Genomic DNA, 17,579 nt, shown 5'->3' with positions numbered 1-17,579 from the left:
TAAACATAGTTTAAAACATGTTTAGAAATGTCAACTGAGGGAAATCTTCAGCAATTATGGTGTTGCTACCATACAACCAGAGGAATTTGGGCCTATACTTATTGGAGTTTAGAAGAATGAGAGGTGATCTTTCAGAAACTTATAAGATTCTGAGGGGGCTTGACAGGATAGATGCTGAGAGGATGTTTCCCCTCGTGGGAGAATCTAGAACTAGGGGGCACAGTTTCAAGATAAGGGGTCTCCCTTTTAAGACAGAGATGAGGAGGAATTTCTTCTCGCAGATGGTCGTTAATCTTTGGAATTCTCTTCCCCAGAGAGCAGTGAAGGCTGGGTCATTGAATATATTCAAGGCTGAGTTAGACAGATTTTTGATTTGCTAGGGAGTCGAGAGTTATAGGGGCAGGCAGGATAGTGGAGTTAAGGCCACAATCAGAACAGCCGTGATCTTATTGAATGGTGGAACTAGCTTAACGGGATTTTGTTATGTTCTTATTTGGCTTGCAAAGTATTCCAGAGTCTGTTGAAGATTAATAAATTATGTACGATATGCCACCAGAGTTTTAGAATTTGCTGAAATTACAATTTGCATGGATACCAGATTTAGCTGGTTTGGTGTCTCACAGAAATCCCCTAAGCCAGCTTTACAAAATACAAAGTCCATCACACTTGCAGAAAGAATAAATCACAAAGAAAACTTGTGGACTTTCTTTGTCCTTAATAATCCCTACACACTTTCATTCAGTGGATGGTTCTGTAATCGCAAGCCTTAGTCAATGCTACTTTCTAACTGTTGGACTATGTATGGCAGGTTGGAGCTAACTAGCCTCGAATTCACAACCTCTTCTGAGGAATTAGATGGAAGCAAGTACTTGGCACCAGGTGTATCATAAACATGAATTGCAATTTACTGGCTATGACCACAGTCATACTGGTCTCTCGTGGGTTCTTAACTGTGCACATCTATTTCATGATGATTAAAGACAGACATAAATAGTTCAGAACAAAAATTGCATTCATGCAGAAGTGTGTTTGTTTTCGAATACTGCTATACACGAGGTAACATTGTAAAGTAAATGCAAATAAAACTGCATAAGTCCTCCTTCAATTTCAGATAATACGACTCGTGGTTTTTCTGGTCCAGTTCAGTAAAAGTACAGAATAGGTATCATTTCCTGAGCCTTTTATAGGCCGTACAGAAAGCTACTACACAATGGATTGACTGTAAAAACAAAAGTTTATGGATATCAGAATAAAAGTTAACTTGTATATGTGAAACAAAGTAGCTGCATGCCAAAAGATGACTCATGCCCCCACTAAGAAATCTCCATGAAAGGTAGATTTATTGTATAAACGTATACAGGAGCAAAACCATTAATAACACAGCTCCAGTTGAAGAGCTAGTACCCGCTAGATGGACTGAATGGCCTCTTTTCATTTATAATTTCTATGGCTCAAATTCATTCTTTGTCCAGTTCAGGTGGAGATTATGTTCACAAAACAGGGAGAAAAAAGGTTGAGCCCATGGTTTGTTGCGGACTACATGAAGGACATTTTGAGGTTTGAGTTTGAAGCTCTGCCTTCAGTGCTGATATACTAAACGCTTCCATTTCATTATTAAATCTTCAGATGAATATCTCTATGCTGGGACATCCTCTGACTTTCTTGGGAGAGACACAGCTTTATTTCGCTCCCCGATTCATCATCTGGAAAATCAGTATATCCGGACAGAACACAACAATCCCCTTTGGTTAAGTGGTATGTGAGACTGAAGCTTGCTGCAAGTTAACTGATTCATAGTGTGTTTGATAAAAGGCATTAATTTCCCTTTGGCAGCTAAAAAGTCCTTAAAACTTTTGAAATTGTATATTAGCTTCACTTTCTGTAGTAGACTGAAGCAGACTTGCATGGAAGAGGTCTTTCTGTACTATGCCTTGGAGTAGTAACCTAGATAGTGAGTTCTTGATATTTCAAGAAAACTCGAGTGCAGAACCTCATGGATTTCACACCATGTTTAATTTTGAGTAGAGAATTAGAAGCATGGTTCTTTCATGGGATGTGGGCGACACTGGCAAGGCCAGCAATTGTTGCCCATCCCTAATTACTCTAGACAACTGAGTGGCTTGTTTCAGAGGGCAGTTAAGAGTCAACCACATTGTGGGCCAGATCAGGTAAGGACAGCAGATTTCCTTCCCTGAAGGACATTAGTGAACCAGATGGGTTTTTATAACAATTGTTGTAAATCCATAACATCGGATTGATAGTTTCATGGCACCATTACTGAGACTAGCTCTCAATTTCAGTTTGTTTTACACAGTGCACAGTGGCGCAGTGGTTAGCACCGCAGCCTCACAGCTCCAGGGACCCGGGTTCGATTCTGGGTACTGCCTGTGCGGAGTTTGCAAGTTCTCCCTGTGCCTGCGTGGGTTTCCTCCGGGTGCTCCGGTTTCCTCCCACATGCCAAAGACTTGCAGGTTGATAGGTAAATTGGCCATTGTAAATTGCCCCTAGTATAGGTAGGTGGTAGGGGAATATATAGGGACAGGTGGGGATGTGGTATGAATATGGGATTAGTATAGGATTAGTATAAATGGGTGGTTGATGGTCGGCACAGACTCGGTGGGCCGAAGGGCCTGTTTCAGTGCTGTATCTCTAAACTAAACTAAAATTAATTAACTGAATTTAAATTCCACCAACTGCCATTTGTAACCATGCCCCTCGGGCATTAGCCTAGACCTCTGGTTTACTGGTCTAGTGACATTACCACTATGCCACTACCCCACCCCCCTCCGTCCCTTCCTTTCTCTTCTCTCTCTTCTTTGCTTTCTCTTCACTCCCTTTCTTACCTCTTTTGTCTTCTCTCTTTTTTTCTTTCTTTCCCTCTCCTTTTTCCTCTCACTTCCCAAGAAATTTTGATCCAGGCTTGGTATTTGACCTGAACAACATAAACTAATTTCCCTCTCTGTGGTTATAAAGGAGGGAGCAGAGGACTGGAGCTTGCCACTTGCAATGGAATTGGGTGGGGAGGTTGAGAGCTGAGCACTGGTTGAGAAGGAGCATAGGCCGGGAGCTCGGGCTGTGAGAGACAAACTGGGTGTCAGAGGTTGAGCTGGAACATAGTGTGAAACTAGGGCATGACACTGGGGCTAGGACAAGGGAGAAGCTTTAGAGGATGGACTCAGTGGGAGTGGAGAGACCAGAATTTATAACTGCATGCCTAAAAGAACTGGGCCGAGGTTGGGTGAGAGCCAAGTCTGTAGCGATCAGCAAGCAGAACTTGGAAAGAGGCAAGTCTGATAAAGCTAAGGAGTGGCACTTGAGCCCAGGGAAAAATGTATCATGGGGAGCCAGGTACTGGGCCTGGTCTATTCAGCCTGGAATGAATAAATGGGGAGGCCGAGTGTCTGGACCTGTTGCCTAGGCCCAGGAGTGGTTGGGCTGGAACTAAAGTATGCACGAAAAAGAAACCATGTCAGTGGAGCTGCAGGATGGGAATTAGTTTATTTTGTCCATGGGCTGGATTTGATCAGTCATTTAGGGACAGGCTGGCAGGCAGGGGGGCATGAAATGGCGAGGGAATGTGAGAGGTGGCATTCCCATCACTTTCTTGATGCCATGGAATTTTACCAGGGGCAGGGAATGTTGAGGACGGCCTTGCTGCCAAGAGGCCAATTGAAGCCCTTAGATGGCTAATTAAGGGGCACTTAAGCACCTCTTCCTGCCGCCACTGGTATTATACTAGCGACAAGGGGCCCCTCTGCCACATGGGGAGGCTGCCTAGTAAAAGCTTCCTGTGGGCTTGGTGGGGTATGTCCCTTCTGATTGGGCACCCTGTGGCTCCCTCTGCTGAAAGAACCACCCCCCGCCCTCACTAACGACTCCCATCCCTCCCTTGCCGGGGCCTGTCTGAGTGGCCCCGGTGAGCTCGACCCCACTTACCTCTTCCATGGCTGCTGCCCAAGGTCTCCTGCAGTACCAGCAGTGGCCACCGCTCCCGGTAGCGTTGCTGGGACAGCTGAGCTGAGCTGTCAGCCCTCTGATTGGCTGATAGCTCTAGGGTGGGATCCTGTCCCTTAAAAAGGATGACATTCCCGACAGCAGGCAGTTATTTGCCTGCCCGCTGTTGAATTCGGCTGGGAGTCTGGCCTGTCTCCAGGTACCCCACCACTGAAATAAAATTCAGCCCCATGTGAACAATCATGCATTAATAGTTGCATGATTACCAATCAGATTGTTGAAAACCTATGGAAAGGCAAAATGTTTTAACAATCTAATTCTGATTTATATATTGCATCAATGATCTTTCAGGTTTATTTTGATACTTAACTAAATGAATTATCCTAATACTTTGTCGTTTATTTATTTCTCTTCAGATCCCAAGTTTATTGGGATGTACCCCATCTCTGACACTTCCAATGAAGATGACGATAAAATATATATTTTTTTAAGGGAGACAGCACTGGATACAACAGGGTCTGAGAAGGCCATTTATTCCAGAGTAGCCAGAGTTTGCAAGGTTGGTTTGTTGAAACATGAAAATTGTTTTCAATTATTACTTATCAGTGATTTTTTTCTTGTGTGTTGGGAAATGGAACTGTTTACTCCATTTTTATCACAAATGTTTCCATCAGGCACTATAAGATTAGTTTTATAACAACTTAATCCAGAGCAAAACTTCTTTATTTATCCAGTAATAAGCCCAAACCTCTATCCCAGAAGAACGCCCCTGGTAAAACTAATCTGAATTCTTCCACTTCCCAGTGCAGCTGTCCCTCTGATTGAGATGGCAAATTTAATGTTAATTTGCATCAAATTTCTGGGAGATGTTTGAGCTATTTGTCCATTTTAACTAGAAACTGGGTAGAGCCAGTTCAAACTCTTCTCACATAAATTCTTATAGTTAGTGCAGTGAGAGGACTTTCATTTGTCAGTCTTGGGTAGAGGTGGTAGGATAGTGTGTTCACCCAGAAAACACTTAGTTACCTTCCCCATATATGACACCTCTGTGAGATAATGAACATGCCGTAACTTTTTTTGTCGTTTACTATAGTTAATAAGTTTCCTCCCTTGTACAAATGCAAAAATGAGTGTAACGTTGGTGAAAACTTGTATGTACCGTCAAAGATGGCACTGCCCTTCAATATCCATTGCTGCAGAACCATCTGCTCATCTGAATAATCTTCTCTTCCAATTTACCATGTCATCTGAACCCGCACCAGACACATATCTGTTCTCCATTATAGATTTGGGCTGCATCACATAACTAGCCACTGAGAGACTAATAAATGCATATTTTTACTTCCGTTTCTCATAGGCTCACTTCCATAAACTCTGCTTTGACAAGAAACAAGATCAAGAGTTCAGTTGAAAGAGCATGAGAATGCAAGAGTGAAATAAATAGCATTGAAAACGTAACAATAGAGGGAAAACGTGAATGCAATTTAAGCAGCACTTTATCATATTTGTTAGAAAAATCTGAAAGCACTTCAAATGCAATGGCCTGAAAGTTGTGAGGGTTTTGATGAAGAACTGTCAGCATTTGCCATCATTACCCCTTTGAATCTGACCACAATTTCAGGATTTAGCACAAGCGCAGCTTACCATGGGCCTTCATTGCTCTGCCACGGCCTGTACTAGGACCCTCACTAAGCTGAAAATCTGTGAAATCAATTCTAATGGTCAGAACTCCCTCTTTTCCACCCTAAAGTCACTGCTAGGAACCCCATAAAAAGTTAAGCCTTGTTCAATGAGATGTAACTGGATTTTTAATGGCAATCTTAGGAATAGCTCCTACTGAACAACTGATCTGGTCCTGAAAAAGTAGTGGAATGTTGCTAAATTCCTCCATTATGACTAATTGCTAGACTTTTAAACTAGATTTTTTAAATAATTAAAAAAGTTCAAGTTTGTTCATGATATTTCAGCTTCGACCTTAATCCTATGTGCACATCCAGTCTTTATTTCACTCTATGTAAAATTTTTAAAAAGTGATTTGTTTTTGGTGCTTTGCATCCTCATTGGCTAGCTGTGAAAATTCTTTAATGTCATTGGCTGCTTATACAGCTTGATGACATCACTGTCGCTTCACGCTGGGAATCCCGATGAAAGAATGCTACAATCCACTGCATGGCAACAGGAGGCAAAGTTCTTGCTACAGAGATTGCTTGAGCTCTCAGCACAGCTTTCTTCAAGGTCAACAGCTTCCCAGCTGCCCGCAAATACCAGGCCAATGAATTACTTTGAGGTGCAGACATCGTTGTTATTTAGGCCAATTCACAACAATATCTCACAGACAGCAATGAAATGAATGACCAACTAAATTGTTTTGGTGGTGTTGTTTGCAGGAAGAACTCAGGACAATTTCCCACCTTTCTTTGAACAGTGCTTTGGTATCTTTCACATCCACCTGAAGCACAAGAAAGGGCCATGGTTTAATATCTCACCTGAAGAGCACCTTCTTTGACAATGCAGTGTTCCTTCAGTGTACTGAAATACTGGAGTGGGGTTTGAACTGACAACTTTCTGAGGCGGAGAGGACAGTGTGATCAATTGAGCAAAGAACAAGAGAGAAAGAGAGGCTGGAATTTCGCACGGAGGCGGTGGCCCCGCCCACTGGCTGGAAAGCCAGGGGAGAGCCTGCCTCTGCTAGCCCTGGAAGTCATGATCATATTTAACGCTCCTCGTGAAATTAATTGCTTGCTGTCATGACTTCCGCCCCTCAGAGGGCCGGCAGCTCTTCAGTCCCAGCAGCGAGATGAGCCGCCATGGACGCCAGCTGGAACAGGTAAGTGGGGTCAGGGCTCGCCTGGGTCAATCGACCAGGCCCTGGCAAGGAGGGGAGGGGAGGGGGTGCGGGTGGGTGGGTCGGTGAGAGGGCAGGGGGTGGGGTATTCCAGCGGGGTGACATGTGCCGCTGGGGTGGGCTTTCTTAGGGCAAAGGGTGCCTGATCAGGAGGGCCCACCCCACAGCCTGCAAGGAGGCCGCCAGACTAGGCAGCCCCCTCAGGTTGCCAAGTGCCCATCCGCCATTAATTGCCCACTTAAGGTCCTCAGTTGGCCTAAGGGCGGCCATCTGCTACCTCGCCCTGCTGCTGGTAAGATTTCAGCAGCACGGGTAGGTGACAGGCACGGTGCCCCTGCCATACTACAGTCCACTGCCAGGGGGACGTAAAATTCCGGCCAGAGATGAGGGAGAGACAGTCCGGCAGCAAAATGGAGAGCGATAAAATACTATAAGAGCTCCAAACAGAAAGGAAGGGTGAGAGACATCATTAGAGAGTTATCTGAAGGAGACAAAATGGAAAACAAGAGAGAGCGAATTATAAGGGAAAAAGTACAGGAACAGAGACATTTATTGACTTCACCATCAGTCTGATGCCAGTATCCTCTGTGTTAAGCAAGTAGGAAATACATTAATCTACAAGGTTGCGAAGTTGACAAATTGCCTGGGGGGGGAACAAATTGGTTCCTGCCCATTTTTGGGTTCACACAGCACGCACCAGACGGAAAAAGCCTGAGAACCACCAGAAATTGCTTCTCAGGCCTCATCTTAATATTTTGGGAAAGCTACTGACACCTGACACTCCTCCAGAGGCAGCTTGCCCATAGAAACATAGAAAATAGGAGCAGGAGTAGGTCATTCGGCCCTTCGAGCCTGCTCCACCATTCATTATGATCATGGCTGATCATCCAACTCAGTAACCTGCTCCCGCTTTAGCCCCATACCTTTTGATCCCTTTAGACCCAGGAGCTATATCTAACTCCTTTATGAAAACATACAATGTTTTGGCCTCAACTGCTTTCTGTGGTAGCCATGTAAAACAAGCCTATTTTGGACTGCCTGCCTCACCGACAGTGGTCCTCAGGTAAGTACTGAGGGGTGGATGGGAATAGGAGGTGTATGATCATGAGTTCAGCATTCCTGCTCCTCCTGGCGCAACATTTTACCTGCCCTTTTGTTGGTAGCTGTTTGCTAACCATGATATCAAAGCATGAGTGAGATTGGGCCAGCACCTGTTCTATTTAGGACAATTTCTCAGAGAGGGCATAAAACTGGTGGTATACCCCCCATTAGAAAATAAGACGCTGAACCCTTGCTTCAGCTGGCTGCCCCGGAAGGCTGAAAACTCACCAGACCCAATATTGAAGCAGAAGTCTTTCAGGCATATTTGGGATGTGGGATGTAGGACATTGGTCCCTGACATTAGCCTGGAAGACAAGTGCAGCACGGTCCATTTTTGGTCTGCTAACTGCACCAGCAGGATGCACTGAAGGGGTTTGATTATCATTACAAGGCATAGGGGCATTTTACAAATATCACCTGCAAAATGAGAGTATACTTCAGGCATTGTTTATTTGTATAGTATAGATCGTATCCCAATGCTTATTTTTCCTGAGATGTAACACTGAATTTTAGTGCCAAAATTTTAATTTTCTGTTTAGAGTTATCGTCCATTACGGCCATCAAGTTTTTATCTCTCGTTTCATGGTCCATGATCAGAACAGAGACTCCTGAATTTACTCTGTTGGGGATCTGGCACAACTCAAGGTTAGATCAGGTTGCCGCTGACTGCAGGGGTTAGATTTTGAGCCCCCTCTGGGGCCGGGAATGGAGGTGGTAGACTGGGGGACTGGCACTCCAGGCAGGCTTGGAGGCCCTCCCTGCCTGTCAGAGTGTTGCAGCAGCCACAGGCCACCCTGTGGTGGAGTTCGCCTCTGACCCTGGTGGCCTGGCTGCAAAACGTTAAAATTTTAAATTTTAAAAAGTTGGAGGAGAGGCCTTCGTCCCTCACTTACCTGCTGCTGCTTCCAAGCTGGAAGCCCTCTGGCACTCCAGCTTCAAGAGCCCGCCCGCCATCCTTAATTGGATGGTGAGCCCTCCCTCTGGCCATGAATTGGCCCCTCTGGGGATAATCACATTAGGTTTCCCATATTGTACGGGCTTCTGACCCCCATTTGAGCCTGATGGTGGAGTTCAGAAGCCCGCAAGGAAAATCCAGCCCCAGGAGTTCCCAGCAGCCTTAAGAGAGAAGAAACTCCGTCCACCCCTTGTTGTTGCCAAGGGGTGGAATTGGGTGCATGCCCTCCCTATTCCAGTCCAACCCCAGCTCAGAAGGGACCTGAGATATTGCTGGAGGCTGATAAACCACGATAGATGAAGCAACCTCCACCAACAAGAAAGACAAGGGCAGCAAATGCATGGGAACACCACTACCTGCAAGTTCCCCTCCAAGCCACACGCCATCCTGACTTGGAACTATATCGCCGTTCCTTCACTGTTGCTGGGTCAAAATCCTGGAACTCCCTTCCTAACAGCACTGTGGGTGTACCTAACTCACATGGACTGCAGCGGTTCAAGAAGGCAGCTCACCACCACCTTCTCAAGGGCAATTAGGGATGGGCAATAAATGTTGTCCTAGCCAGCGATGCCAACATCCCAGGAACAAACAAAAAAAATACTGGCCTTCAGATGGGCACAAGAGGGTCCCGCCAGAGAGGAGGGCAGGAAGAATGGCTTCAACCCCTGGAAAAGGAGAATTAAAAATAAATAAATTACACAAAAGGCTGAAGCATTGATAGCTGGGATATTAGGAAGGGCACCTGGGCATCCCATCAGCCCCAATGGGCGTATTTGCCATCACATGACAGTCGAAAGCCAAAGATACACCTTGGTGGCATCGGTGCCACCTGTTTCATACAAATGATGTGCGCTTCCCGCTGACGCTGAATATTCCAGAATGATCCCAATAGATGGGATTGAAGCCAGCAGATTTTTGGGGAAATGGAATGGGAAGTTTCTCAAAGCTGCTGCTGCTCTGCTGGCACTACTTAGCTAGAAGTTTGGCAGAAACCCCATTTACACACGCCAATGAGGGGTCCACCCCACTTCCAGTGAAGTAAAATCACAGATTGGGAGCAACTCCGAGGAATTTCCCAGATAAATTATTTCATAACAGTATGGTGCTAAACCAGGGGAAATAATGGGCCAGGAAGAATAGCTTTAAGTAGGAATATAGCTTACAGGGTTAGTAGTGAGAAACACTCCTGTTTATGGTGTAAATGTTATAAACTAACACAGTACACAAAGCGCCCTAAACATTTCTTTAAGTTTGAGATGTTCTGTCAAAAGAAAGTAAAGCAGATTTCCTCTTGACCTAGTGTTGCATTTTACCCAGTAAATTGAACTAGAGTTGACATTTGATTTTGTTAATTAATTTCAGTCAGGACAGATTCCACCTATCTATGGTGACAATCGAGTAAGCTCTACATTCTTTCAGTCCATAGAATGACAATTGTTTTCTGAAGGAATTATGGTCAATTTTCAGTTTCTTCCATTAATAACACTTTAGAGTAATAAAAACATATTCACATTTTAAGAATAACATGAGAACCCAAATCATTCTAAATTTTAAACACAGATCTTTTGCTCCCTTTTCTGTCTCCCCTTTTAGATGTCAGCTGCCCTTTTAAAAACCGCCTGCTGTAAGTGAAATGCTTCCGTGACTGATATACTGTTTCAGTAATTTGTCGCAGACAGACAGATAGGAATATGGATAGATTTACGCACTAAACTTGGAGCCGCACCAGAGGCTAGTGAAGGGTCAGTGCCATACCATTTAAGTTATTCGTGATGTTTTCAAGTGTTTCCACATGTCATAGGAGCCTTGGTAGAATCCTACCATTGTTCAAATTCTGGAGTACATATCAAAATGATGAGCTTCTGGAAAACCTTAAGGAAAAAATTTGAAGTGGTAAAATACTGATAATAGAACTTAATTTCATGTTGTTACCAGCCAATTGATCGCAACTGTCCTGGAGGATTGTGAGAAAAATTATCCGTACATCATAGAAACATAGAATATTTATGTCACACGAGGAGGCCATTCAGTCTGTCATTTCTGTTCCGGCTGAAAAGAGTTATTCTCCCTTATCCCACTTTCCAGCTCTTGGTATGTAGTCCTGTAGGTTGCACAACTTGAAGTACAGATCCAAGTATTTTTTAAATGCAATGTGTGTTTCTGCCTCTGCTGCCCTTTCAGGCAGTGAGTTCCAGACCCGCACCACCCTCTGGGTGAAAAAGTGTCTCCTCAACTCCCCTCTAATCCTTCTACCAATTATTTTAAATCTGTCACCTGATAAATTACTTTTCTGCTAATTGGGATAGGTTCTTCCTAGCCACTCTATTTAGACCCTTCATAATTTTATACACCCCAATTAAATCTCCCCTCAGCCTCCTCTGGTTCAAAGAAAACAACCCCAGCCTGTCCATTAAAATAAAAGCAAAATACTGCGGATGCTGGAAATCTGAAACAAAAACAAGAAATGCTGGATTCACTCAGCAGGTCTGGCAGCATCTGTGGAAAGAGAAGCAGAGTTAACGTTTCGGGTCACTGACCCTTCTTCGGAACTCGAGTTCTGAAGAAGGGTCACTGACCCGAAACGTTAACTCTGCTTCTCTTTCCACAGATGCTGCCAGACCTGCTGAGTGAATCCAGCATTTCTTGTTTTTGTCCCAGCCTGTCCATTGTTTGTGGATTGGAAGCCAATTGAAGAGACAAAGAAAGTGTGGACAGTAGGGAGTTATTTTTGGCACATAATCTCCTCCTTTCTTTGATCAGGTTTAATAATGCATATCCCCCATGCTGAATCAGGCCATCTTCGTTCAATTAGGATGGGCTCAGGCAATGAGCAAACAAATAAAATGTCACCATACTTAATTATTATAAAATCTTAACTTTTAACTATTGATATATTCTTCACAACAAAATAAATTTGAAGGACCTTGTCTGCAATTCTAGGAAGAAAAATTGAGAGATCAGGTGTGAAATTTTGATTTAAGGACAGTAAAAAATGTATTTGGCACCACAGACATTGCCAGAAGGATTAATTTATTTGCAGCTAATCTGTGTTACCCGGCAGGCTGTAGTGTGCCTAATCGGTAAATGAGATGCTGTTCCTCGAGCTTGCATTGATGTTCACCGGAACACTGCAGCAATCCCAAGCACGCTACAGCCTGCCGGACTGAACATTGAGTTCAATAATTTCAGAGCATGACGGGCCCCCCATTTTACTTTTAGTTTTTATTTTATTTATTTTTTTTTTGTGTTTATTTTATTTTATTTCATCTTAGTTTGTTCAGTTTGCTTACACTTTTTCTTAATGTTTGTACTTGCGGCTGTCCAATTTTCAGTCTGTTAACACCCTTTCTGTACGAATGCTTTGTCTTTCAACGCACCATTAACATATTGTTTGCCTTTGCTCCACGACCTTCTGGTCAGTTATTCTGTGACCTTGTCCTATCTACACCTCCTCCTTTGTTATCTCTTGCCCCCCGCTTTACTTGCTTATAACCTTTCACATTTCTAATATTTGCCAGTTCTGAAGAAGGGTCACTGACCTGAAACGTTAACTCTGCTTCTCTCTCCACAGATGCTGCCAGACCTACTGAGTATTTCCAGCACTTTTTGTTTTTATTTCAGATTTCCAGCATCCGCAGTATTTTGCTTTAATAACATTGTAACTTATCTCTGTCTCTTTCATGCTGAGAGTTTCAGATCATAAGATCATAGAATGGTTACAGCACAGATGGAGGCCACTCATTGTGTTTGTGCCAGCTCTCTTTAAGAGCTACTCAGGTGGTCCCATTCCCCCTGCCTTTTCCCCCTAACACTGCATTTTTTTTCTCTTCAATTCCCTTTTGAAAGCCATGATTGACTCTACCTCCACCACATTCTCAGGCAGTGCATTCCAGATCCTAATCACTCGTTGTGTAAAAGTGTTTTTCCTCATGTTGCCTCTGGTTCTTTTGTCAATCCCCTAAAATCGGTGTCCTATAGTTTACCACCCTTCCACCAATCGGAACAGTTTCTCTTTATCTTCTCTCTCCAGACCCCTCATGATTTTGAACACATAGCTCTGAGGGAGCTGAACCAAGTCATTGATCCCATTTATATAATATGTGCTGATTGTAGGCGATCAGTCAATTAGGTTGCTACGGTTACATCAGAATAGTTAGTCATTAATGTTGGCGTCTGTATCATGCAGTAGTGACATATAAACTATGCTAGCTGTTACCTTCCGCAATTATGACTATTGTCAGCAAAAAAAAGGGTGAATATGTTGTTCACAGTGTTAGCTATAAAAAATAGTAGATGATTAAGTTATTTCAGAAGGTGCACAACAGTTAGGAACCGTTCAAGCTTCACCCTTAGAGTTATGACTCAAATTCGTGACTTGGCATGGTGTGACACCCTGCGAAAGATCCCATTAATTTCTACACTTGCTGCATGAGCACAAATTGTTAATTTTCCATAAAATGTCCTGCATGCTGTCAGAATGCTTGTTAGTATGTGAATAGGTCTGAGTATTGACAGATCACTCGCCCTATTTATGATATTGTTTGAACTCCTTTCTGAGATTATAAATATAAAAGGTGAAGTATTGGATTTTTATTTAAGTGATCCTACCCAAGGATCTCACTCCAGGTTGATGAACTTCATGATGGATACAATGGACATTTGGGCCTGAGATTCTGCAGGGTGTTTATCAATATGTAACTCCATTGGGAAACCAGACGGAAACAGTGCCAACAAATATTTTCAGCTCTTTCTCTGAATGGTGTTGCAGGCTTCCTGCCGGAATTACAGTGGGAGGCTTGTATAAAACCTGCAGAATTTCATGGACAATTATCTATGGGGTCGTAAAGTTCTTGTAAACCAGCTTGCCAAGCTATTTTACACTTGGAATTCCTAGTTGGAACCAGTTGACTGATAGCATATGTCAGATGAGTAACATGCTTGGAAAGCTAAAAGAGGGCTGATTCTAGATGTAACAAGGCTAATACCAGATGCTTTCATCATTACCATTTACAAAGTTAGAAACGGATTGGGAAATTTCAGAATTGTAGAAGACAGATGATTGAGGTTGAGGTAGATATTGCTCTAGGTGTGATGTGTCATCCAACATTCATCCTGACAATTGCTCAGATTCGGTTTGATCTACACCCCCTGACTGCCGCCTGTTGGAAGTGCTTGAGGTGAGAATTTAAACTACCTCCACAATGGCTTTTTTTTGGTTCTTCATCTTCTTAACTGTTTCTCCTGCCATTAAAGCTAAATGCATTCTAAAGTCAGTGTCCTCTATCTTAGTGCACATTTGATTCATTAAAATGAGACAATCTGTGCATCACAGTCTCTTAGTCTAACCTAAAACCCAAGAACCTTCATTTCCTCATGGTTTTTTACACATTGGGGCTATTATTGGGCTCGGCAGATTGTCGAGGGGGTGGAGATGGGATGGTCCTGTTTATACCTTGTCTCCATACCATTTTGACTGTATCCTGGAGCAGCAGGACACACAGTTCTGGCATCCAACCCCTTTGCTGGTGACATCAGGGAAAGAGAAACAGGAGTTGTCCATTCAGCCCCTCAAGTCTGTTCCACCATTCAATTAGATCATAGCAGATATGAAGCTTAATCCATTTACCTGCCTTTATTTCACGTCTCTTGATATCTTTACATAACAACTTGCAAAACATCTCAGTCTTAAACATTTTAATTGACTCAGCATCCACAGCCCAGTTGCAGATTTCCACTAAAGAAAGAACTTGCATTTTTTAGCATCTTCCACAACCCCAGGACACCCCAAAGCGCTTTACTCTAATGAAGTACTTTTGAAGTCTAGCCATAGTTGTAATGTGGTACAACCTTTTGTGTGAGAAAGAGCTCCCTGATTTGCCTTCCGAAAGGCCTAGCTCAAATTTTAAAGTCTTGATTCCCCAACAGAGGAAATAGCTTCTCTGTATCTACCCTATCAAATCCTTTTATCATTTTAATAATCTATTAACGTGCTAAATTCAAGGGGATACAAATCAAGTTATGCAACATGTCCTCATAATTTAACCCTTTTGATCCATTATATCTATGTGGTGCCCCCTCCAAGACCCATACATCTTCACTGAAGTCTGGTGCCCAAACTGAACGCAGAACTCCAGAGGGGGTCTGAAAGCTGTGTGTAACCAAATATAACTTCCCCACATTTGTATTACAACACCCTTGAGATGAAGGCCGATATTCCTCGAGCATTTTTGATTACATTTTATACCCTTGCACTAGCTTCTAATGAATAACGTACACGTAACCCTTTGCTCTTCGACAGCTCCTAGACTCTCGCCATTCAGAAAATATTCTGATTTGTCTTTATAAAATGACTGCAAACTTCCCCACTTTGAACTTCATCTGCCATTGTTTTACCCTGTCTATATTCCTTTGTAAGTTTCTGCTCTCTTCTACACAATTTACTGTCCCTCCTAACATAATGTCATCTGCAAATTTGGCGATATAATGTTTTATTCCTTCATCCAAGTCATTAATATATATCATGAAAAACTGAAGCCCTAGTATAGATACCTGGGGAACACCACTTGTCACATCCTGGTAATAGGAGAATGTTCTTACATCCCTACTCTCTGTCACCTACCTTCCAACTAATTACTGCCCACGGTCACCAAGTTATCTTTAGTTCTGTGTGTTTCATTTTTGCTTGCATTATCCTTTTGGAAGCCTCTATTAACAACACCCATAGGCACTCTTGCAACCACCAGGCTAGTGCTCCTCCTCAAAAATGCAACTAAATTAATCAAACAGGACTTGCCCTTCACAAACCAATGCTCTTATCTTTTATCAGGTCATAGTGTCCAAGTGCCTGGTCACTTAGTCGCAACTCTTTCTTTGATAATAGATTCCAGCAACTTCTCAAAAGCTGTATTAAACTAAAGGATTCGCCCTTCCTCTCTTAAATAATGGAGTGCCATTTTCAATTTTACAATCCAAAAGCACAATTCTTCATCTAGAGACCTCTGTAAAGTTATGACTAACACCTTTGCAATTTTTTTCACCTATTTCTTTTAATACTCTGGAGTAGAAACCACTGGGCATTGGAGATTGCTCTATAAGTCTTGTTATTTTCTCCATTACCTGGACAAAGCCATCCAATGGAATTCCTCACAGTTCCACCTCTGGTGATCTCAGCATATAGTATAACACCTGCCAAGTGGCAGAAAAGGAACCACCAAATTTGGGAATACTGGTTTCCTTAAAGCAACCAGTCACTAAGTGATCAGCTGCCGTAAAGAAAGCGACATTGTTGAGGAAAGGTCCAGTTCTTAGAAGAAAGAGCTTTTTTAACCGGAGCTGCTGGCAGTCAGCCCTGCTACTTCCTTGGCCCCTATTTTATGGGCACCCCAGCTGCATCAATATTGATGCGGGTACCCATTCAGTTTCTGCAAATGTCCTGACTCCAGGAATTCTGGCAGGGTCTGGGATGCTTGGGGTCAGCTGGTGGAAGCATTCCCCTTACAGAGTTAAAGCAGCCCTTCAGGTCCTGACAATATTCAGGCCATATATAATGCTTTATATAGAGTTCTGCAGTGTGCAGCTAATCAGTTATATTTAATGTGCCAAGTCTTTAAAAACTGAAGAACAGTTTACACTTCAAACCAATCTTTTTATTTTATTTATTACACATGAATCATTGCGTTCTACAGAATGAGGTACAAGTTTATCTAGAACTGATTGCATTAAAGTATATATGCTGCTTTATCTGCAAACCAATGTCTGTGGTATTGCTAGTCATCCTGTCATTGTAACTTTTAACATTTCGTTTTGGCTCTGGATATTCACCCTGTTACAGTTGGCACCCTGCTGGGTAAATAATGCCAAATGAACTTGAGCAAGCATGATTTTAAGAGTTGTTCCTGCTTCTGAGAAGGTCATGAAAATAGCTCTGTCAGATTAATTATGCAACCAAAAGGGCATCTTTGCAGCCTAAAGCCCCTTACAGCAGTAAGAAACATCCATCATTTGAAATAGGTCTGACAGTGACCTTTTAATACAGCTTGAGAGAAAGGTCTTGAAATTCATTTTGTTTTGTGCCACGGTAAGGGACACTTGAATTTACTGACGCATCTATGACGATCATAGAAATATTGCAAGTGTCTTAGCATGATAATTTGCTAGACACAAAACTTCTGGTGCAAAAAAGAAAGCAGTTGAAAGATCTAAATTATGGTGCAGAGCACAGGAAAAAGGTAGACAGAGCAATATCATTCCTCCACTCTGGATTCTATTTTCCCAGCTAAAGAAGGAATAACTATGGAACAGTCTCCTCAAAAGAATTGTTGAACATTATTGTAATCACATCATCTTCCTTCGCAGGGTAACTTGAGCCCACTTATTTAGCTCATTTTACTTTACATCACTGTGAAGGAAAAGATACATTTTTGTGACAAGTTATTCTGTTTGGCATCGGATAAATTCACTTTCTATTCTGGGAACTAGACATTCGAACATACAAACATACGAACATACAAATTAAGAGCAGACGTAGACCATTCAGCCCCTCTAGCCTGCTCCGCCATTCAATAAGATCATGGCTGATCTGTTTGTGACTCAAATTCCAAACTCATTTGCCAAGAAATGTATTGGCAGTACGCCCATTTTCCAGTATGGTGGGGGTGGATGCACATTCTGTGCCATTAGTCACCTGCCATATTAGTAAACAACAACAACTTCTATTTATACGGT

General features: G+C 42.8%; 1 protein-coding gene across 1 annotated transcript in view; it reads left to right on the top strand.

Annotated features, from left to right (window-relative positions):
- LOC137383877 (semaphorin-3D-like) overlaps window positions 1-17,579 on the top strand; it is a 106,769-nt gene that overhangs the window by 62,429 nt on the left and 26,761 nt on the right. Inside the window, exons 6-7 of the mRNA XM_068057228.1 lie at window positions 1,627-1,755; window positions 4,371-4,513. Coding sequence (XP_067913329.1) covers window positions 1,627-1,755; window positions 4,371-4,513 — 272 coding nt within the window. The remainder of the gene's footprint in view (window positions 1-1,626; window positions 1,756-4,370; window positions 4,514-17,579) is intronic.

Source organism: Heterodontus francisci, chromosome 25 (genome assembly GCF_036365525.1).
Source record: "Heterodontus francisci isolate sHetFra1 chromosome 25, sHetFra1.hap1, whole genome shotgun sequence".
NCBI lineage: Eukaryota > Metazoa > Chordata > Chondrichthyes > Heterodontiformes > Heterodontidae > Heterodontus > Heterodontus francisci.
Note: the sequence above shows the minus strand (reverse complement) of the source record. Positions and strands in the feature narration are given on the sequence as shown.